The 22,606-nt window shown below is 41.1% G+C and overlaps 1 protein-coding gene across 12 annotated transcripts in view; it reads right to left on the bottom strand.

The window, feature by feature from the left end:
* TANC2 (tetratricopeptide repeat, ankyrin repeat and coiled-coil containing 2) overlaps positions 1 to 22,606 on the bottom strand; it is a 362,156-nt gene that overhangs the window by 16,426 nt on the left and 323,124 nt on the right. For all 12 annotated transcript variants that reach the window (XM_067717046.1, XM_067717048.1, XM_067717051.1 and 9 more), the window contains 6 exons: positions 19,383 to 19,505; positions 18,591 to 18,827; positions 14,046 to 14,231; positions 11,681 to 11,774; positions 5,226 to 5,359; positions 3,390 to 3,513 (listed from right to left, as the gene is read on the bottom strand). In XM_067717046.1, the coding sequence (XP_067573147.1) occupies positions 3,390 to 3,513; positions 5,226 to 5,359; positions 11,681 to 11,774; positions 14,046 to 14,231; positions 18,591 to 18,827; positions 19,383 to 19,505 (898 nt within the window). The remainder of the gene's footprint in view (positions 1 to 3,389; positions 3,514 to 5,225; positions 5,360 to 11,680; positions 11,775 to 14,045; positions 14,232 to 18,590; positions 18,828 to 19,382; positions 19,506 to 22,606) is intronic.

Raw genomic sequence — 22,606 nt, 5'->3', positions numbered from 1 at the left:
GGCCCATGAGCCATGGCCGCTGAGCCTGCACATCCGGAGCCTGTGCTCCGCAACGGGAGAGGCCACAACAGTGAGAGGCCCGCATACCACAAAAAAAAACCCCCAAAAAACAAAAAAAAACCCTCCCTGTCTCCAAAAAGCTTCTCGCATTCACTGTTACCTCATCTTGAACCTGCTTGACATATGTCACCTTATTCTGTTATTAATCTTTTTTTTAATGTATCCCACTTATTTGTAATAAATTCTCAGTGCATGTTTTCTGAACTTGGCAAAAATCTTCGATTTCTAATGGTATAAACTCCTTGAGAGGTTCTCATAAAATAAGGAGCTCAGAACATGTTTATCATTGATGGTAGTACCAGGCCACCTTCTCCCGCCTTAGAATGGGAGGGAAACGGACTCATGGGAAGAGACTGAGCCCAGGCCAGGAAAGAAATCAGGAGTTTAATTAAACTAGTCAGCCTTCAACAACCCCATCCCCACTCTTTTAGCCTATTTTATATTCTGCATCTTCTTCCCTTCAACATTTCTATTTTCACCTGTGAGGAGCAAGCACACTTGACATACTGTTTTTGTAATTAGTCTAAACTTCAATATACGTTTGGTTCTCAGCCTAGACTGTAAGCTCTTGGATGGCAAAGAGCCTGTCGTTCCCTTGCTAGTTTTGAAGAGTACCTAAGATGACTCTTTCCACACAGTTGGCATGACATGCGCACTAACTAAATTAGAGATCAACTTACTGCACACACAGTACGTTTTCCAGGCTGCGTCCTCAGCTGGACAGGATTCAGATGTCAGATCAAGCTCAGGACCTGCCACAGCCAGGCTCTGGGGCTACTCAGCAGATATGTGGCCTATCACCTCTGTATCCCTAGAGGTCAGACAACCAGACTTTGTGGCTTCCCGTAACAGGATGGAGGGTTGGAAAGTACGATACTTCTAACCCTGAGGAGAGCCATCCATGTAGTGGGTTATCTTTTCACAATGGTGTAGTTTGCAACTAAAACACTGACTCTAACATGGAATGAATCTGAATATGGGACAGAATCTAAGGAGTTTTCTCAGATGCAACATCTATAAATTTCCTGGACAGAGTCTTCAGGGGTGGAAAAAGCAGGATAAGAAGGTTCTGGATGTATGTTACAGATAAATTGATTTTACAAAGATAAGGGAAGCTGGAATTTAAGAAATTAAAAGGAGATACATATGAAAAAAAACCAGGTATTCAATTTCCTCTGAAAATTCAATTTGAAATCTTCCTCTTCTCTCTTTTCTTCTCCGGGCAGTTAACAGAATCACAGTTCTCCCAAACATCCCTTTTAGAACTTTGGAGTTACCGTCAACTCATCTGTCCTTACGACCTGCATGTAATCAACCCTTATATCCAAAATCTTTTTTGCACTTGGCCCTCCTGTTCTAACAGCTACTGCACCTGGATTCGGCATTACCTCTCATCTACTCAATGACAATGGCTTCCTAATTGATCCCCAGGTCCACTATAATCCCTTCATCAACTCTACTATTCACACTACTGCCAAAGTGATTTTTCTTTTTTTTTTTTTAAAGCACAACTCTGGCACTGATTCTCTTTTTAAAAATCTTGAAAGGCTCCCTACTGCCTTCAGATAAGTCCAAACTCTTTGAACCTGCTCCTTTTCAATTCCTTTCCACATACATTTCCAATTTTATTTCCCAACAGTCCTCATGTACGTCACTGGACAACTTGCATATTTCCCCAAACCTGTTGTGTACTGTTTCTCCTCTCTGACCTTTCATTTACATTACGTCCTCTCCCTGAATATAGAACATTTTTCCCATTCAAATTTCAAAGTCTGTCCTGTTCTAACTCAAATACCTTTATCATCAGAGTACTTAGGATTCTCTGCTTTTTAAGGTAGTTCCTTATCTTTGTTTTATCCCCTCCTTGCCAGATTCTAGACCCTTTGAAGACATGGATTGTAGTGTATTTATTTTAAAAAATCACTCAGTTCCTAGCATAGTGTTTTGCGGATAACGTAGGCTAAATAAACTTGGGTAGGATTTGTTGATTGAGAGAAACTCTCTGATTTAAGTGTGAAAGAATGAAACGGTAAGAAGACCGGAGACCAGACTGCCTGCAGCGTAAAGGAACACATGTCTGGGGTCTGTGTCTGATGAGCTTCCACGGGCTCACGGCAGACTGTGTGCAGTCATCTACAGCTTATCTGTGGTGAAGGGGTCCTGCCTTTTCCAGTAGACTCAGGTTGTTCTGGGACATTTACTCCTGCCACGTTTTATCCTGAGGAGCTAGGCGTATCTCCCTTGCTCCTCCAGCCCCCTCTTAACAGAAGGATAGAAACCATGAAAACAGGTTTGTTTGGTGGCTTGTATTGGGGAAGCAAGAACCACTCTGTACACGGGGAAAACAGTTCTCTGATTCTGACCCAGTTTTGTGAGTCTAAGGTTGTGGAAACAAATCTTTGCAGGAGAGAGCTAAAGATCCAGTAAGTCTCTGACTGAGTTGTAGTTTGAAATCTTAGAAGAAGAAACCTTGTCTTCTTCCTAAATCAACTACCCTTCAGCTGCTCCAGCCTGGGCACGATTTGCAGGGGCTTGTTTTTCTTGAAGTGTGTGCACCTGTGGATATTAATTATAGATGAGAAGATCCCGTTTATTCATAGGGGAGGCTTGCTGGAATGGAGTAAAAGCTGGTCAGAGTCACACCACCTCCTGCTTGATGCAAATGCTCGAGCTCCACTAGATGGTACTGCAGAGTCACCAGTGACTGGAGCTTTTCTGCTACAGAGGTTCGTTCCCCTGTCACTCACTACTATTCTGTATAGATGACTGAGGTCGGAGCCATTGAAGGGAATGCTTTGGATAGTATGACCACAAACTCACTTTAACTTATTTCCCATTCACCAGGAATATATGAATGTTGGTAAATGTCAAAAGGAATTTATTACAATAGGAGGGTAATAATACCCTGATTCCTCAAATAGGGTCCCATGGTCAACAATCATTTCAACTTCCATTTGCCTCCTTAGGATACAAGAAAAATATTAGTTGTGCAGGCTTACAAAACAATTGATCAAGTCAAAATACGATCCCCGGAAGATGAACATTTATTGAGTGTACGTTAAAAAAAATCAAATTTGGGAGATTAAAGAGCTTAGATTATGTAAATTTGATTAGGATACCAAAAACCCCTCAAGCCATAAAGAAATAGAGAATGTCAGATTAGAAGGGTCCCACCGTATATGAGAAGAGAGGAGACGGACTTTCATTTTCTCACCAACTGGCTTAAAAATATCCGTTCTCAACTCCTCTTGGAATCCATCCCTGGAAATCATGAGTTCCTGGGGTTGTTATGGGCACTGGTCATCAAGCTCTGGCACTGCAGGACTGACCTTGAGCAAGGAGAAAGTCCACAGTTCCCAGGTGGCCTTCGGAGGCTGCCATCATCAGGGGAGTGCGGCCCTGCTTGTCCGCCATGTTGACATCAGCTCCGTGGGTGAGTAAAAGATCAACAATCTGCAGGTGCAGAGAAGCAGGGTCCAATCAGCCAGGAAGCGCTGCTGAGCAGACACACGCACGCCCTCCCCCACACCGTGAGAACTCCCCGCTAGTCACCCCTAAAGAAACTTTCCACTGCAAGAACCCCCTGCGTGGTCTAGTACCATGGGATTCGGTCTCTGACTGTCTCAGGGACAGCCAAATGAGAAGAACTCAACTCTAAACGTCCGACTCAGCCACTCAGTAAAAAAGAATTCAAGATGACAAAGGCCAAGATGTAGACTAAACAACCCCATGGTGGAAGCGCCAACACCTATGTCAGTGCCATTTTACTGGCCTCCAGGGGTTGCAAACCTGCCTGCAGTGAATATTTACAACTGAGCAGAACACAGTAAATACAGAATACAGCCTCCGATAACTCTTCAGCACTGTTTGGCTCCTAGGACTTTTTTCCTACTTAAACATTTTCAAAGATTATAACCAACAGACTTTTTTTTCCATCCTAAATATATAAATTAGCGTTTATCCAGAATCCAAACATCTGGAAAGATCACATAACTAGAATTTACAAATACCACATTTTCTTTTTGCAAGTCTGAGGCACACCTGCTGTAAGCGGTTAGCAGGGATCTGCTGAGGTTTGAACCTTCCAGAGACCCTGGGGATGTTGTGAAGTGTGAGAAGGAGGTCGCTGCACCACCAGGCCAAAAGTAGCTAGTCCTTCTATATGATACAGATCATCGGGAATGATCTGTATTATATAGAATGTACGAATGTTAATTTTCTGATGTATTCTCAATTAACCAGAATATTAATAACAGAGGCCCAAGTCTTCAAACCCAGTGACTGCTGGATAACCCAAATTTTGTGATTTTTTTGCTCTCTGCTTGAGAAGTTCCCATCCAGGAATGTAAACTGATACAGCCACTATGGAGAACAGTATGGAGGTTCCTTAAAAAACTACAAATAGAACTACCATATGACCCAGCAATCCCAGTACTGGGCATATACCCTGAGAAAACCATAATTCAAAAAGAGTCATGTACCACAATGTTCATTGCAGCTCTATTTACAATAGCCAGGACATGGAAGCAACCTAAGTGTCCATCAACAGATGAATGGATAAAGAAGATGTGGCACATATATACAACGGAATATTACTCAGCCATAAAAAGAAACGAAATTGAGTTATTTGTAGTGAGGTGGATGGACCTAGAGTCTGTCATACAGAGTGAAGTAAGTCAGAAAGAGAAAAACAAATACTGTACGCTAACACATATATATGGAATCTAAGGAAAAAAAAAAGGTCATGAAGAACCTAGGGGTAAGATGGGAATAAAGACACAGACCTACTAGAGCACGGACTTGAGGATATGGGGAGGGGGAAGGGTAAGCTGTGACAAAGTGAGAGAGTGGCATGGACATATATACACTACCAAACGTAAAATAGATAGCTAGTGGGAAGCAGCCGCATAGCACAGGGAGATCAGCTCGGTGCTTTGTGACCACCTAGAGGGGTGGGATAGGGAGGGTGGGAGGGAGGGAGATGCAAGAGGGAGGAGATATGGGGATATATGTATATGTATAACTGATTCACTTTGTTATAAAGCAGAAACTAACACACCATTGTAAAGCAATTATACTCCAATAAAGATGTTAAAAAAAAAAAAAAGAAGTTCCCACCCAGAACTCACCCCTGCCTGGGGCACTGGAAGTAGCTACGTGCTTACCTGCCAGTGGCCTTGGCGAACGGTGCTGAATAAGGGCACTGCCCCTCGGCGGTTTGGCTGGGCCACTGCTGCCCCCTGTTCCAGGAGTAGACGACACACCTCCAGTTTGCCCCTTCCGGCTGCAGCTGTCAGGGCTAAGGGCAGAGAGCACAGAATGAGCACAGGGGGTCTTGCCTTCTCCAGCCCTCTAGGGTAAGCAGGGCAGCACACCTGTGTTTGATGAATGTAATTGCTACTTTACCTCCAAGAATGATGATTCTGGCTACTTCTGCCATGACGGAAATTTTCAAAGAAAAATAAAAGGGCTTACATACACGGAGACAGTTATAATAATTTTATTGAAAAAATCACCTTTGACCAAACTTACTTGGTTTCATGTTTCCTACCCAGACTATCTTCTCTGCTTTTAATCCCTCTCTTTTTTTGGTACCTCGTCCCAGCTACAAACCTTTTACTGGTATGTGCATGGGTAAGAATGCAGAGAGAAGGGTCTTTGCAGACTACGGTCTTTTAGAGTTAGCTAGGAACCACCTCTGGCCAATTTCTACTCCTGGGCCCTTAAACTCAGAGAACCAGTCAGAAATTGCAGTCTTAATTTTGTTGATTTCTTAAATGACAGTTTCCTGGATTGCTTTTAAGGGAGTATTTACAATAAAAATATATTAAAAAATGTAAAAAAAAAAAAAGAAAAAAAAGAAATTGCAGTCTAAGAGCCTTGGGCCAGTTTTCTTTTTTTTCATCAGTTGGGACAGAAGTTTCTAGTACATGTGTGACCATTTTCATAGGAGGGTCAAAACTGTTCAAAGTAATAGTCTTAAAGATGAGAGGAGTGTGACAAAGGCTCTTTTCTTCTGAATACAGGATAATGGAGTCACAGATAAAGCACAGCTATAGCGAGGATAAAGGACACACAGCAGGAAGAAACATAAACATTCTTCCTTCTGTGCTACTGTCCATTGTTTATGATCTCTGATACAGAGGATTCTAAGAGTGCTTATTTCATCCTTTGAGTACTGTTTCAATAGCAGTAAGAGGAATTTGTCAATACACTTTCTACTAAGTTCATATTTGAACAAATATGTATGTGTTTCTTAACCAGGGATCTCAAGTGTGTACACTCAGTGTTTTAAATGGATGAGGGTAGGGAAGATGGTAAACACTGTTAGAAAATGGCAGGAGTTATGCTTTTAAAGAAAGTATGGAGACCTTTTTCCCCACAGACTTGAAAAACAGATGTGGTAGTCAGCACGTCCTTCCTTTGCTGTGGCCACCTACTCCAATGACAAATCAGAGGAAGATAACACACGGCAGGTGCAGATATTTCAGTTTGCAAATGTCGGTATCTAATCAGGGAAGCAACTGAAAATCAAATGGTCACTTGTGATTTTTTTCATTTAAGTGCAAATTAAGGCATTTTGTCTTTGAGCTTGGCCAAATTTACCCACAACTGACTCATATGCAAAACTAAAACTACCTGTAATTTCCACTGAGATAAACCTTCAAAGTAATCTTTTCCTTCTTCAAGGACAGAAAGGGCTTATGAAGGAAAATGTGGCAATTTTAGAAGATCTTAAACTAGATGTATCTAGGCCTTGTCTTATGTGTATTTTTCATTTTATTTTTTGGAACTCTTAACATAGGTATTTCCATCCTGTTCTCACAGAAGGGCAGAGGCTTCATCCTATCTGAGGTGAGGGTCATTTCCAAGTTCCGAATGGATAAGTTACAAGTATTGATGGGTTTGATTGTTTACTTGACTGAGAAGTTTGTCTCTTGTTCTTTAAATCAAAGTGATTTTCCCTCTTTTCCAAGTTCACATTTCTAATAGTTCAGGAAAAAAAAAACAACTTTAGTTCTTGGGTCAGAACACAAGAGTAGCTTAAGAATTTGACTGGCAATCATCACATTGTATACATTAAACTTACACGATGTTGTATGTCAATTATATCTCAGTCAAGCTGGGGAAAAAGAAAGAACTTGACTGGGTTAGACACTTGTTAGGAACCATAAGAATCACCTCATTGGTACATAAAACAAAGGGTTTGGAAAATTTCTAACTCTCCCAAGTTTAAAGTAGCTACCAGGGGGCAGGGACGCAGCAAGCCTCCCTTTCAATGTCTTGTGTATGGCGTGGTGTGTGTGTGTGTGTGTGTGTGCGCAAATACATTCTTTTTCACGCAAGAATTTATAGCACTCTGGAGAAAATACAGACAGTATTTCAGAATCAAGCCTCTCGTCAATGATGCTAGTTCACAGAACACAGATAAAAATTCACAAGCAGTGCCCATCCTGAAAGCTAAACTTATATACTGTCTGCTCTAACCTGCAGTCATGTTGCTGGGGGCTGGCCCATCTCAACCCACCAGACAACATGTTTATATGAGAGGGAATGTTCCATTTGGCCTTTTTCTTTGTTGTATCATCTCTGTTACTTAGGTTATGATGTAATTTGGCAGGAATCTCCAGCTGATATCTGGACACGGTCATTAACACAGCTGGCCAACTTCATCTCAGAACAACACAACTATGGAAAATTGGGTCTGTACTTTTCAAAACCCAAGAGCAAGGAGTTGCTTTGGCTGGATTTTATATAGTTCTTATCAAAAACCGTTAAAACTTTTTGAAAGTGAGACGAATAAGGCAAAGCCAGTTCTGTAAAACAACAACCTGATTCTTAGAGCAAATGTTAACAGTTTGGAGCCAAATCTCTCTTCCTAAGAGACCAGTAACAGAATTCGTTCCCTAGCGTGTCAGCATCTGATGAGATTATTTGAAATAAATGGTCCTTTTTCAAAGGGAAACAGCTAAGGAGTTTGAAGAAACAGATAGGATACAGCTCAGAGTTGATGAAATAGCCAAAGTCGGCTTCGATGGGATGCTGATGCTGAATAGAATGCAGAGAAGCAAATGGTTCTTTTCTCTCTTCTCAACCTTGACAGTGTACAGCACAGACAGGTCATGAAGACCGATGGGATGGAGGTGGGTGGGGAAGACATATACTGATCACTGCTATCCAAAACAACATTCATTAGTTACACATTTATAGAGCTATTTTGTCAGATACTGTCAGCTCTCAAGGAACTCAGGGTTGAATAAGGATAACAGACAAACAAATACATTACTATACAGTGTGATAAGCACAACAGAGATAAGTCCACGGGGGTTGTCTGGAGGTGGCACAGAGGAAGAAGTGTCTGAGAAGGTCTCCAGGAAGAGATGACAATCTAAACGAGATGCTGAAAGAGAAATAGGAGACTTATAGGCAACGACGACAGGGAGGCATTCTAGGCACAGGGAGAGCACGTATAAAGGCACTGAGGTGGGGAACGGCACGTTTACTCCTACTGGAGAAGACAGGCAACAGATGATGCTAGAGATCATGACACGTCTTTTTATGCTACCTTTTTTTTTTTTGGCCGCATCACACAGCATGTGGGATCTTAGTTCCCCGACCAGGGATCGAACCTGTGCCCCCTGCATTGGGAGCGTGGAGTCGTAACCACTGCACCACCAGGGAAGTCCCTTTTTATGCTACATTAATGTTACAGGTGGTCAATGAAGGGTGGTAAGCAGGAAAGTGACATGGACAGATTGTGGCTTAGAGAGATCACTTTGGCTGAAGTCTGGGAGATAAATCACAAAAGGGTGAGGCCAGAGACAAGAAGATCAGCTAGGAAGTAGTTGCAATAATCTAGACAAAAGATGATGAAGGCATGAATTAATGGTATCTTGTTTATGTTCTGAATTTTCGCTACTTTTGGGCCATGGATGGCTCAGGCTCTCCAGAGTTGCCAGAAGCTTTTAATGCTGGTTCTGTTCTACAGCTGTAAGACAAAGGAGAGGAGGGATTGGTGAATCTTGTCATCTTAATTGCCTTTCTTCTGTGTTGGAATACAGATTTCTGTGTTCCATAAGAAATCTGTGAAAACCCTGCAGGATGGGAGGGGGTCAGCCAGACGGTGAAAGCTCGATGTAGGAAGGTGCTCTTTGGAAGGACAAAAAGGCCATAAAAGGAGGACGAAGACAACCAGGATATTCCAGTGACCTGCTTTTAGAAAATCTGATATGTAAAAATTACATCTCAATAAATATTTCACTATATGCTAAGATGCATTTCATTGATTCTAAGATGTACTTTCTTCCCTCCGCATTTTTAACATCTCAAAGTCAGGCTGCATCTTATAATCGATGTGATAATAAAGAACTGTGTCAGTTTTATAGGCAGAGGATTTTTCTTTCTGGTTTTTTTTTGGAATGGCACATAAGATAATGGTTATATCGTTTCTTATAGTTACTGGTGTTTTGGATTTAATACAGTAAATGATACAAATTGTTGGAAACATCATTACCATCATATTTTCCCTAAGTAAAAACTGGGTTGTTTAGGCCAGGGTTGCAGATACGAGACCCTAACCAGCTGGCTGCAGGTCACAGACCTTCATTCTCTATGCAAGGGAAACCTGTATAAGATTTTGCCATTGGAGGAAACATCACAATTCAATGAGTCATTATAAATTTTAAATGATTACATGCTGTAAGTTAAAAAGAAACGTGTACTTGGTAAACCCATCAGTATAGACAGAAAAGCAACTCAGAGTCTACTCTACACTAGCGGTGAGTTGTAGGGACATTTTTTAACATAGCAAAGACATTATTTCCCAGAAATTTTTCTGAAGTCAAATAACTTTTTATAGCTCTATAAATTATATTACAAATGTATTTCATTCTAACTCATATTTAAATAATGTCTTATGTTCATAATGCTGAAATTAGTTCATATAGATATAAAATTAAACACAACACAATTCTAACTACAAGCAAACTGACATGAAACTTTGATTTTTTTTACAATCTTGAGATACGGTATGTAGGTAAGAAAATTAATGTAACAAACTTTATTGCACACTTTAAAGCAGGAAATCTTTTAAAAGTCCTGAGGCTGTAAAGTTTTATTCTAGTAAGAAATTCATATCAATAAAAATAAGTCTTCCACTTAGTTCACACCCTTCTTCAACATTTTTAAGGAATTCTTTCAAGCACAGCACTAGGACGTGTGTGATAGTCATCACTATGATGGTTAGTCTTGTAATTTCTGTCCACTGTCGCCATCGGGCCACTACTTTTTGTTGCGCTCCCCAGTCAGGGTTAGGGTTGCACGCGGGTGGCCTGGCAACAGGAGACTCTGGGAGGGACGGAGGGGCTGTGCCGGGGATGCTGTGCTGACGGGATGTGAACCCTCATGTCTCTCCCGCAGCTCCAGGTCTCAGGATGCACACTCCACAACTGCTGGCGACCTGGCCAGCCCCTTCCCCTCAGTCTGTCCTCTGGCTTCCCTCAGGGTGGGGCCCCAGAGACAGCAGCTGTTGCCAGCTGCACATTTTCCTTTAATCTGTCATGGGCTCTTAAGCTGCAGCTGCCCGGCATCTGCTCCCTTTGGCTCTGACAGAGGGAGGGATTGTTTGAGAAGCAAATTCCTGAGCTCTGGACCATTCTACATGATGTTAAAGAAGCCATGAAACCTATATGAGATTACTGCCATGTGTGGAAACATCACAGGTCAATAGGTAATTATACATTTTAAGTGAATTCAAGCATCTTCTCATTTTTAATAACATTCTGACCCTAACCAAAGCATACCCCCTTCCTGTTCAGTAAAATGCTCTCCCTAAAATCGGCCATCTCAACGTTGGTCTACTTATCCTGGCAAACACAACACATATCTGTGGTGACGCTACAGTTTTTACTGCCCTGGTTTCATAAACACATAAAAGGTTACTAATGTTTTTCCAGATGTTCCAGTTTAGACTTGGGGGAAAGACAACAATCATTTCCTGCAAAGGCCACAAGGAAGAGGCTTCTGTTTGTGGAGTAAGTACCAAGCAATATAGAAATGGCTTTGCTGCAGATCGTGAGAGACTACGCAGGGCTGTGCCCTACAGGGGGGACCTTCATTTTGCATCCTGATAGCAACGGTACTCATGACGTATCAGTTTAATCATGTCAGGACCACTCCGCCATGCTAACACTTGGTTCAGTAAGCCAGAGGTGTCGATAAAAATTTAACTTCTTGGTTTATAGCTACAGGAGAAATATTTACTCCTAACTGCTATAAGGATCACAGGGAAAAAAAGTTCACAACTCTTTTCTGCTATGGTTTGGCACATTGTAAGGAAACTTCCAGTCTTTTAAGATATTTGGAAACAAGAGCGGGGAAAGGTTTGTCTGAAAGAAGACTCTGGGGCTAACGGCATGGAGCACCCAAAGGGAAAGAGGATTGAAAGGAGGAAACTTGTGACTTTTCCTTTGGCTGAATCAGTCTCCAACACAATAGCCATAAGACAGAGACGGCCACCTTTGGTCTGGCAGAGAAAAAAATCAGGGTGTGAGATGCAGAGAATATCTCCACACAGACATGACACGTTCACAGAGAAGAGAGAGATGTCCACAGGAGGTACCTGTCTCTCCCCAGAGACTGTCAAAGCTGTTGATCTGTGCTCGTTCCACCTCTTCCTCATCTTTTTCTGGAAGATCAAGTAGGTAGGAGACAATCTGAAACAAGAAGCTGTGTCAGCTCAAAGGTCAGGTGGAAAACTGTACTACTGATACTAGCCTGTGAGGTTTGGAAGATACCCGGATACCCAAGGGTCACGCTCTCTCTTGCACACAAAAGGCATCAGAACTGACTGTCCTCGCCTAAAAACCCAAAGCTGCCATGATGAGCATTTGTTCTACCAGGTACAGTTTACATGTTTCCCTTGAACACAATTAACTTACGTAGCATGTGACTTTTAAAAATCACATATTTATCACATTTGAGTTAAAAAAGCAAACCCTCGTCCTCCTAATAAAAATGCTACCAAGAAATAAACAGGAAAAAAATCAATAAACAAAACCCAGAAAATAAATATGGAGAAAACTGAGGGCCTGTAGTTTTTCAGAGCGGAGCTATTATCTTCTTTTCTCCTCTTGGAATTACAAGGACTGTTTGCGGATAATAAAAGGAGAATGGCTGCTAACACCAAAGGAAAGTGACAGCTCTGTTTCCAGGAATTTCACTGTAGAGAGAGCTAAAAAACCTTCTGTAGATAATAAAAATTCCAATTTTACTTAATATTCCCTTGGTGATACGTCAGGTCAGCGGATGGGGTAGCTGTGTCACTGAAGCATCTCAAGCAGTGGCGAGCCAACTGGTACTGGCCCATGAAAGCGGACTGTTAAATTTTCGGAATTTTGCAAGCCAGTCAGTAAACAAAGATGTTTATTAAAAATTAAATAACAATTAAAGAAATTAAATTAAAAAAGGTTAAAATATCAAATGTTATAACTTCTTAATTATTTAATTACATTTTACTATTATCTATGCTCTTCAGGTTATTTATATTTACTGTATGTGTATGGTGGAAACTTTATATAATGGTGTGCTCCTGTGCATCTCTTTGAAACTTTGTGTTCGGTGATGTCACATTGGCAGCTTGAAATCAGCCATGGTGGGGGGACTTATACCCTGGAAATTGGCAAACTTTGTAAATGAGGATTTGATTTACCGCTAAAGCTAAAAGGGGTTCCAGTTTAATGAATATCATTTGTATGAGGATGAGAAGTAATTTAACAGTAGATCGCACATCAGATTTAATGACAAAATTATTGGGAAAAGAGCAAATAGGGGTGCAACTTCATTTATCAAATCATGGTTGAGTTGTAACCACAGGTTGGGTACGGATATACGTTTAGCAAAAATCAACAAAAGCATTCAATTAAGAGTATTACACAATTCATTATTATTTGTAAACTGTGTGCAACATTTTTTAAAATATCAGTAAAATTTATAATAAATTTAAGTCTGTATGTACACACACACACACACACACACACACACACACACTTCTGTTCCACTCCCCTCCCCTCCCCAGAGCTGGCTGTTAACACATTTCCTAGAACACTACCAATTCCACATATTTTGCCACTGTATTATTACTTTCATTAATAAATAAATTAGCAAAAATACCATTTGCACAGTGATTAACAGTTTACATCTCATATCAACCTTGTAAAAAAGAATTTATTAGCCTCGCTTTACTGGTGGGAAACTAAGGTTCTAAGAGATTAGGTATATTGCCCAAGGTCCAGAGCTAATGAGTCGGAAAGCTGGGCCTCAAACCTGGTCCTTCTGAGATTCCAACTGTTGTGCCCTTTCCATTCCACTCTGTCTACCCATGTGAACACAGGTCAAAAAATAATCCACCTGAGCTTAGTGTCATTGTCTGTTAAATAGGGGTGGAAAGATGGGGAGGAATCAGATTAGATAATTCCCGAGGTCCTTTCCAACATAATTCTAGGTACCCTGGAATCTCCCTACTCCTCAGATCAATGACCAAAAACCTAATTCACATTAATTAGGCTAACAAATTTTTTAATTTATTTTTGGCTGCGTTGGGTCTTTGTTGCTGTGCGCGGTCTTTCTCTAGTTGCAGCGAGTGGGCTTCTCATTGTGGTGGCTTCTCTTGTTGCGGAGCACAGGCTCCAGGTGTGTGGGCTTCAGTAGTTGCAGCATGCGGGCTCAGTAGTTGTGGCTCGCAGGCTCTAGAGCGCAGGCTCAGTAGCTGTGGCACACGGGCTTAGTTGCTCCGCGGCATGTGGAATCTTCCCGGACCAGGGCTTGAACCCGTGTCCCCTGCATTGGCAGGTGGATTCCTAACCACTGCGCCACCAGGGAAGCCCTAGGCTGGCAATTTTATAATAATGCAACCTCTTTTTCCTGGTTTCCTAGGTCCTTCAATACATAGCTTGAAAAAACCCCCCAAACCTTATCCGCTTTCTTACCTCAGTATAACCCATGCTGGCTGCAGCGATGAGGGCCTGCTGGATGGCATGGCTCTTCTTAAACACCCCTTGCTGCTGGCCCGCCATTGTCCAGTCACACTGAATCAAAAACTTGACAACCTCCAGATGACCTCGGAGTGCAGCGTGGACCAAGGCACACTGCCCATTCTTATCTAAGTGATCCACCTACGGGAGGGGACAGAGAAACCTATGTGAAAAAGACTGTGGCTGTATTCCCAATCTAGTCACATCAGCCCACTGCACAGGTCGGGACTACTAAGATTCATCCTCTCCTATTCCTTGGACCAATCCCTGAGAAAATTTAGAAGATACTCTCCTACTCAGGCTAGATCTTCACTGAGCTACAACTCTGGTAGATGCCCCTCTGGGGAGAACCTCTTTGCATAACGTCAGGCTTTTGTTTTCACATCAAAAGAAACCAAAAAAAAAAAAAAAACAAAACCCAAAAACAAAACACCAAAACTCCCAGCTCCAGCTTTGTTTTCCTGAGGTACACTCTCCCTTGTCCTCAAATAGTTCTTTTTAGACCCAAATTTGAAAGACTTGTAAGCTGCGTTGGCACAAAAAACTGTCTTTGAAATCATGAAAGGGAAGAAAAAAATTTTGAAGCTCAAATTTTTTGGTCTTCCAAGGAGGCAAACATCTCATCTCATGACTCACACATCTGACCACCATGCTTTGCCAAAGGCCACTGCTCTCTTCCAGTGGGAGGGCAGAATCTCAACCATTTGGCCAAAATGCCTGGAGGTACTTGGAACTTAATGCTAGACTATGTTCCAACACCAGTTTTTACAGTTGCAGTGCTGGTTACAAGTTTAGGCTGAAAGAGAAGGCTGACTAAGGTCAATGTACCAGAAGGTCCCCAGCTACAAGTCTCAATAGATGAACAGCCTTTTCTGGCAGGTGGGCAGGTTATTTTCCAGTGGTACTTAGAGCACTTGAAGCCTAAGTTCTGTATCTGGTTCTCTCCAGCTTTAGTTTCACCCGGCCATCCATATAACAACTGTTTACTGAATGCCTACCGTGTACAAGGTACACGATAGGATAAAAAGAGAGTAAAATATAGATTCTGCTCTCAAAGTTTTGAACAAGGTAGGGGCGATGCGACCAATACAACAAAAACGTGTCCAACGAAGGTGTAATATAATAAATGTCAGCCGGAAAGCAAAAGTGCAATAAAATTTCAGAGAATTTCCAGCCAGAAGCAGGAACAGATTCAGAGGGAAAGGTGCAATGGTCTGAATGTTTGTGTTCTCCCACCATTATTCGTTGGAATTCTAACCCCTGAGGTAATTAGGAGGTGGTGCCTTTGGAAAGTGATTGGGTCATGAGGGCAGAGCCCTCATGAATGGGATTAGTATCCTTATACAGAGGCCCCAGAGAGCTTGCTTGCCCCCTTCCACCGTGTGACGGCACAGCGAGAAGGCACTGTCTGTAAACCAGGAAGCTCTCACCAGATACCGAATCTGCTGGCGCCATGCTGTGGGGACTTAGCTTCCAGAACTGTAAGAAGGAAATGTTTAAAGATACTCAGTCTATGGTATTTTATTACAGCAGCCCAAATGGACTAAGAAAAGGGCTATCTCAACTGGCTGGGATAGGAAATGATTAATTCTAGTTTTTGAAGGGTAAAATACATTAAGGGGGGGTTCAAACTACAACGTTGAGAGGGTCTTTTGGGACAAGAGCATGGATATTTTGAATGCCAGGCTAGTGGTCTGAATTTTCATAAGTAATGGAGAGTCACTGAGAATTTTCATGTTCAGAACTGTATTTTTTAAAACTAAAGGAATGAATTAAAAGAACCCTTGGCTTCTTGGGGAAATGGTTGATTCCAGGGCTGGGACAGTAATAGCAAAAGATGAGTTTGGAACATCTTGTGGTGCCAGAAAGTACAGAAGCACTCATGAAATAATGGGGGGGGGGGCTTGAAAGGACACAGGAACCAACGTGAAGAAGCTCCCAGTGGCCAAATCTGGGGCAATTTGAGCAAAAAAAGAAAATACCGGCAATGAGTTATAGATCACAGAATAAAATAAATATCCAGGAATCCATGGTGCTATAAGTAAATGAACCCATTGAGGAGAAGGGACAGCTCTTCCTTACAGTAGAATTCCAATTAATAAATGTAGAAGGAAGAGGGAAATAGAAAATCGCTATAATGCAAATATCATAGCAATAATTACTGCAGCAAGAATGGACCCATCAATGGATGGATCCTAAATTAGTGGACAAAAAAATTAGTGGACAAAAAAAAGATACAAGGTATCTGCCTAGTCTGAAAGCATCTCTCTAAAAGATACTTCTTAATTCCAAATGGGAGAAACAGTGACTTCAGGTTGAGAAACCTGGAAGATACCACCTTATCCAAGTGATAGAGGTTAACATCCCCTGTAATGAGATCTCAACATCACGCACCTCCTGCAGTGCTGCATGAATAAGGGCAGAGCATCATGTCTGTGGTGTGCTTGCCAAAAACATACAAACTCAATCTAATGAAGAGAAAATACCAGACCAGCTATAATTGAAGAACATTCAATTCAGTTATGCAACAAAATAACTGGCTAAATACTTAAGTGGTTTAGAGGGGTGAGAAATGAGAAATAGTTACTTTATTTGGCGACTGACAGTTGTTAGTGACTTTTGAGAGCAGCTTCAGTTGAATGCCAAGAGGTTGGGGTTTTTCCTTTTTTAAGGATATTATTTATTAGGCACTGCATGAGACTAAAAGAGACTTCATCTCTTTTTAAAAAGGCTCGATCACTTTTAATTGTCACAATGCCCCTCTTAATCCTGTTTCTAGGTTAAACAAGTGAGGCTGAGAGAGGTCAAATGACTCGTCCAAGCCCTCAGAGAAAGCGAGTGTGAATGCAGGCTTTGACCAGGTCGTGCTTGAAGCCGAAGTTTATGATTTTAATGACTTGCCTCCTCTTTCTGTCACGGAAGCCAGACCACAAATGGTTAAGGAGTAGTAAGGAAGCAGTGGTAGCAAGTAGAGATGACTCTTAGGACAGGCTTGGTGGACATGGGTGGGAAGAGATGGGATGGTGGCTTCTGGTTAGGAGAGAGAGGGGAGTTTCTCTTTTGGGTTAGAGAAGACAATCATAGGCTGTAGAAACTGAGAAGAAAGGTAGTGTGAATTTAGAAAAAGAATGAAATGATGTGAGAGAAAGAGCAACATACTGAGATTAAAAAATATAGGTGGGGAATTCCCTGGCAGTCCAGTGGTTAGGACTCTGCACTCCCACTGCAGGGGGCATGGGTTCCATCCTTGGTCGGGAACTAACATCCCACAAGCTGTGCAGCACTGCCAGAAAAAAAAAAAAAAAAAAATATATATATATATATATAGAGAGAGAGAGAGAGAGAGAGGAGGCAAGCATTCTGGAAAGGAAGGTAAACACTTCCTTCTCTGAGGCAGAAGTAAAGGTGAGTGTATGTAAGGATTAATAGAGTTTTGAGATCGAGGCACAGTGAGATTAAAATCAATCTTGGCAGTCGTAGGAGGGCAAAAAAGGTTTGATAGGGTCTTGAAAAGATCACAAATTATTTATTTATCTGCTCTGGGGAAAACAAGAGATGAATAAAATGATACCTGAGCAACAGGAAAGACCCAGCTGAGATGAGAATATGAATTCACAGCAGTCATAATAAGGCCCAATTTTCACTCTGTTTCTAGAGGTGTTCATTCAAATGACTAGGACCATTCCTGTGTCACAGTTAACATCTACAGCTCTGAGATTTCACTGAGGTTCCCAGGTCCCAGCTCCCAAAGGAGTCTCAGGAGACACAGTTCTTCCCTGGTAAGGACACTGGACACCTCAGAATGAGGGCATACATATTACTTATATTTCACTGCAAAACCACCAAATTCCTCAGTTTGTTTTCAGGATGGAAACAAAATACCATTGGGCTACGATGTTCCCCAGAGGCCTACATTTTTGAGACCAGCATTTTTCTTTTCACCAATATTTTCAAATTGAGTTCTATCAGTGGCCTTTGAGATACTGTAAAGCAAATATATTTCTGAGAAATGTTTTGAGAGAATTAAAATACACTAACAGAAACACTTCTGAGTTCCTCTGGTCAGAGAGAATCATCTTCTCCCCATACCTCTTCAGGGGTATCTTCAAGACTCTAACATGAAAGGCTTAGAGTCTAGAGGCACCATTCAGTTCAGACTTCACAGGGCCATCTCCTTGCTCCCCCACTTCTCTTTCCTCACTCTGAGCTCAGGAGAGAATTTCTTGGCTGTTAGGGACTTTTTGTGGCTGCTGATAAATGCAGTTTCCTAAGTGCCTCTCAAAAGTTTTAGAACTGTGTGCAAATTCAGCATGGAACTGGCCATGGCAAGTGGGCAACAGTAGGATGTAATCAGAGCTAGTTCTCCCTTTGATCTGCTCCCTAATAGGATCTAATGTATTCTACCTACACTCAGGAGGTCACGCAGGAGATAAGGAAGAGTCTATAGCAGGAAGAAAGAAAAGGGAAGAAGAAAAGGCAGCAGAGCCAGACAGCCACTACCTTGGCCCGTTTCTTGCACAGCAGCACAACAATGCTTAGGAAGCCTGCGGCTGCAGCATAGCCCAGAGGAGTCAGGCCGCTTTCTGAGGAGGCATCCACGTTGGCCCCAAACTCCAACAGTAGGGCCACCATTTCTGTGTAACCAAGATGACACTGGACGCATAGAATTGGAGCATTATTTAAAACCTCTGTCCGGTAATTAATGTTGGCACCTCCCAAAATCAGCAGTCGGCTGACCTAGAAATGAGTGAATAAACAGAAATAATACTCACATAAATATCAGTTATATCCTATTAGTCATCTTGTATTAAGTCCTCTGGGACCCCACAATAAGTGCCCAGAAGCATTTAGTAACGGCTTTATTTTAAAATCTTCATTTGTTCCTTTTTCAATACCTTGCCTTTGGAAAGGGATGTGAAATATCTCCTTTATATAAACTGCTCAGTAACTAAAGTCAACACCACCCATACTGTAGTGCTGTCAGAGTCTCCACTAAGTGAGCTGTCAGTCAGAAAAAACCCTATCAAAGCAAAGGTGGTCCAAGAATGACTTACTCCCTAGAAGCAGCAGGACTTATTCTACAAATCAGAGTCATCTTATACAAGGTACAAGGTCAACAGGCTTGGTCTTCAACTCACAGAACAAAATGTAAAATATATCAAATTATCAGTAAAAGGTTAATAGGAGACAGTCTAAGGCAAGTCAAAGATCGATTAAATAGCTACTTAAATGTCCTCCTAGTTTTAGGTTGTCATAGTTAATTCTTTAATCTGGCTGTAATTTATCACTTACCTTTATATTTGGAGTATAGAGATTTCGTAAAGATGCCAATGCCATGGAAAGACCCTCTGTGCTATAGGAGATCCAGAGACCTTGGAGGATGGAGGATGACACTCCAACTTTTTTACTCAAACCCTGAAAAAGAAATACAGAGACAATTAAATCATTAGCCCAGCTAAAAAGTACCATCAGTAGTTAAGTTAGGGGCCTCTAGGTTTGTGGTACTAACAAATGAGAAGAGAGTCTTGCTCAAACAATACCCAGGCATAACAAAGCCAATCCACTGATGCAGACGAAGACTAGTCCTGCAGGAACGGGCTAACTTAAACTGTCTCCACCTTGGCAGTCTGCGGAAACAAATCTACTTAATACCTCTCTTTTCTGCTCTATCTGGATATAATCCCCCCTCCCCCCAGATCTTTTCTACTAGCCTTCTTGAATCAATCTCTTAAATTCAAGTTAGTAAAGTATACACGGTAACAGAGATAATGCAGTGTGATCACTGATCTCCATCTCATTTCCGTCCTGGGCATTTGTGAAAACTGTATCTCCCAGCCTCCTTTACAGTTATGCAGGCCATGGGACTGACTCCTGGCGAATAAAATGTGGGCAGAAGTAATATGTCATGTCCAGCCGTGGCCCCAAATTCCCTGTGTGCTTCTCCACACTTTCTATTATTCCTCTTGATTGCAGGCCAGATGATCCAGTGGAGGGTCCTGAGGGCCTAGGAGATTCTGGAACTACTGTGTGGAAGAAGCCTGCCCAACGATCTGTACTGGACTGCAACGAAAGTGAGAAGTAAGCCTTGGTTAAGTCACTGAGATTGTGCAGGGTTGTTAGAGTAGCTAGCATTGCTCACCCTAACATAGCCTAAGATAATCACATCTGTTCATCCTCAGGGAAACAACATAGGTTTGATTGCCATCAGCAACAAATTTTCTCTAGTATGACTGGCCTAAGTCCCACTGTATGTACTAATGCTTGCCCTTTTACTTGGACTTCTCCAAAAGGAAGTTAGAATAAATTGTTTTTTAAAATCTCCTGCTGTGATGGCAAGATTCTCTGGCAATCTTCTTCTTCTTTCTTAAGGCTGTGCAGCGTGGCTTGCAGGATCTTTGCTCCCTGACCAGGGATTGAACCTGGGGCCCCTGCAGTGGAAGTGTGGAGTCCTAACCACTGGACCGCCAGGGAATTCACAGCAATCTTCTTATTATTCTGCCAATATCTGGGTCAAGTGAGTTAAAGCAGGAAATCCTGAGGGCCACAAGATATTAACAATGAAGTTTGGGAACCACAAAGTAGATCTGAGGAGGTATTTTTTTAAAAAACTTAATCTGCTCTGTTTGCTTTGTGAGAAAGTAGTCCAGTTTGATTCTTTTGTGTGTAACTGTCCAGTTTTCCCAATACCATTTATTGAAGAGGCTGTCTTTTCCCCATTGTATATTCTTGCCTCTTTTGTCATGGATTAATTGACTATATAAGTGTGGGTTCATTTTTGGGTTCTCTGTTCTGTTCCATTGATCTATGTGTCTGTTTTTGTGCCAGTACCATATTGTTTTGATTACTGTAGCTTTGTAGTATAGTTTGAAACCAGGGAGCATGATACCTCCAGCTTTGTTCTTCTTTCTCAAGATTGCTTTTGTTATTCAGGGTCTTTTGCATTTCCACACAAATTTTAGAATTATTTGTTCTAATTCTGTGAAAAATGCCTTTCATGTTTTGACAGAGATTGCACTGAATCTGTAGATTGCCTTGGGTGGTATGGTCATTTTAACAATATTAATTCTTCCAATCCATGAGTATGGTATATCTTTCCATTTGTTTGTGTAGTTTTTGATTTCTTTCATCAGTGTCTTATGGTTTTCTGGGTAGAAGTGTTTTACTGCTTTAGTTAGATATATTCCTAGGTATTTTATTTTTTTTTGATGCAATTGTAAATGGGATTGTTTTCTTAAGTTCTCTTTCCAATAGTTTGTTATCAGTGTATAGAAACACAACAGGTATCTGTTCATTAATTTTGTGTCCTGCAACTTTACTGAATTAACTGATTAGTTCCAACTGTTTTTGGTAGCATCTTTAGGATTTTCTATATATAGTATCATGTCACCTGCAAACAGTGACAATTTTACATCTTCCTTTCCAATTTGGATGCCTTTTATTTCTTTTCCTTCTCTGATTCTTGTGGCTAGGACTTCCAATCTATGTTGAATAAAAGTGGTGAGAGTGGGTATCCTCGTCTTGTTCCTGATCTTAGAGGAAATGTTTTCAGCTTTTCATCACTGAGGATGATGTTGGCTATGGATTTGCCATATACGACTTTTATTATGTTGAAGTATGTTCCCTCTGTATACTCTGTTGAGACTTTTTATTATAAATCGATGTTGAATTTTGGCAAAAGCTTTTTCTGCATCTACTGAGATAATCATATGATTTTTATCCTTCATTTTGTTAATGTGGTGTAAGATGTTGATTGATTTGCAGATATTGAACCATCCTTGCATCCCTAGGATAAATCCCACTTGATCATGGTGTATGATCCTTTTTATATTATGTATTATTGAATTCGGGTTACTAATATTTTGTTGAGAACTTTTGTATCTATGTTTATCAGTGATCTGGGCTTGTCAGTTTCTTTCTTTGCGGTGTCTTTGTCTGGTTTTGGTATCAGGGTGATGCTGGCCACACAGAATGAATTTGGAAGTGCTCCTTCCTCTTCAAGTTTTTGGAACAGCTTGAGAAGGACAGGCATTAACTCTTTAAATGTTTGGTAGAATTCACCTGTGACGCTGTCTGGTCCTGGACTTTTGTTTGTTGGGAGTTTTTTTTTTAAATTATTGATTCAATTTTCAATTTCATTACTGGTAATCAATTTGTTCATATTTTCTATTTCTTCCTTATTTAGTCTTGGGAGATTGTAAGTTCCTAGGAACTTATCTGTTTCTTCAGGTTGTCCGTTTTATTGGTGTACAATTGTTTGTAGTAATCTCTTATGCTCCTTTGTATTTCTGTGGTTATTTGTTATAACTTCTCTTTCATTTATGATTTTATTTATTTGGGCCCTCTCTTTTTCTTCATGAGTCTGGCTAAACATTTATCAATTTTGTTTGTTTTTTCAAAGAAGCAGCTCTTGATTTCATTGATCTTTTCTATTTTGTCTATTCATTTATTTCTGCTCTGATCTTTAAGATTTCTTTTCTTCTACTAACTTTGGGTTTTGTTTGTTTGTTTGTTTTCCC

Source organism: Pseudorca crassidens, chromosome 19, assembly GCF_039906515.1.
Source record: "Pseudorca crassidens isolate mPseCra1 chromosome 19, mPseCra1.hap1, whole genome shotgun sequence".
NCBI classification, from domain to species: domain Eukaryota; kingdom Metazoa; phylum Chordata; class Mammalia; order Artiodactyla; family Delphinidae; genus Pseudorca; species Pseudorca crassidens.
Note: the sequence above shows the minus strand (reverse complement) of the source record. Positions and strands in the feature narration are given on the sequence as shown.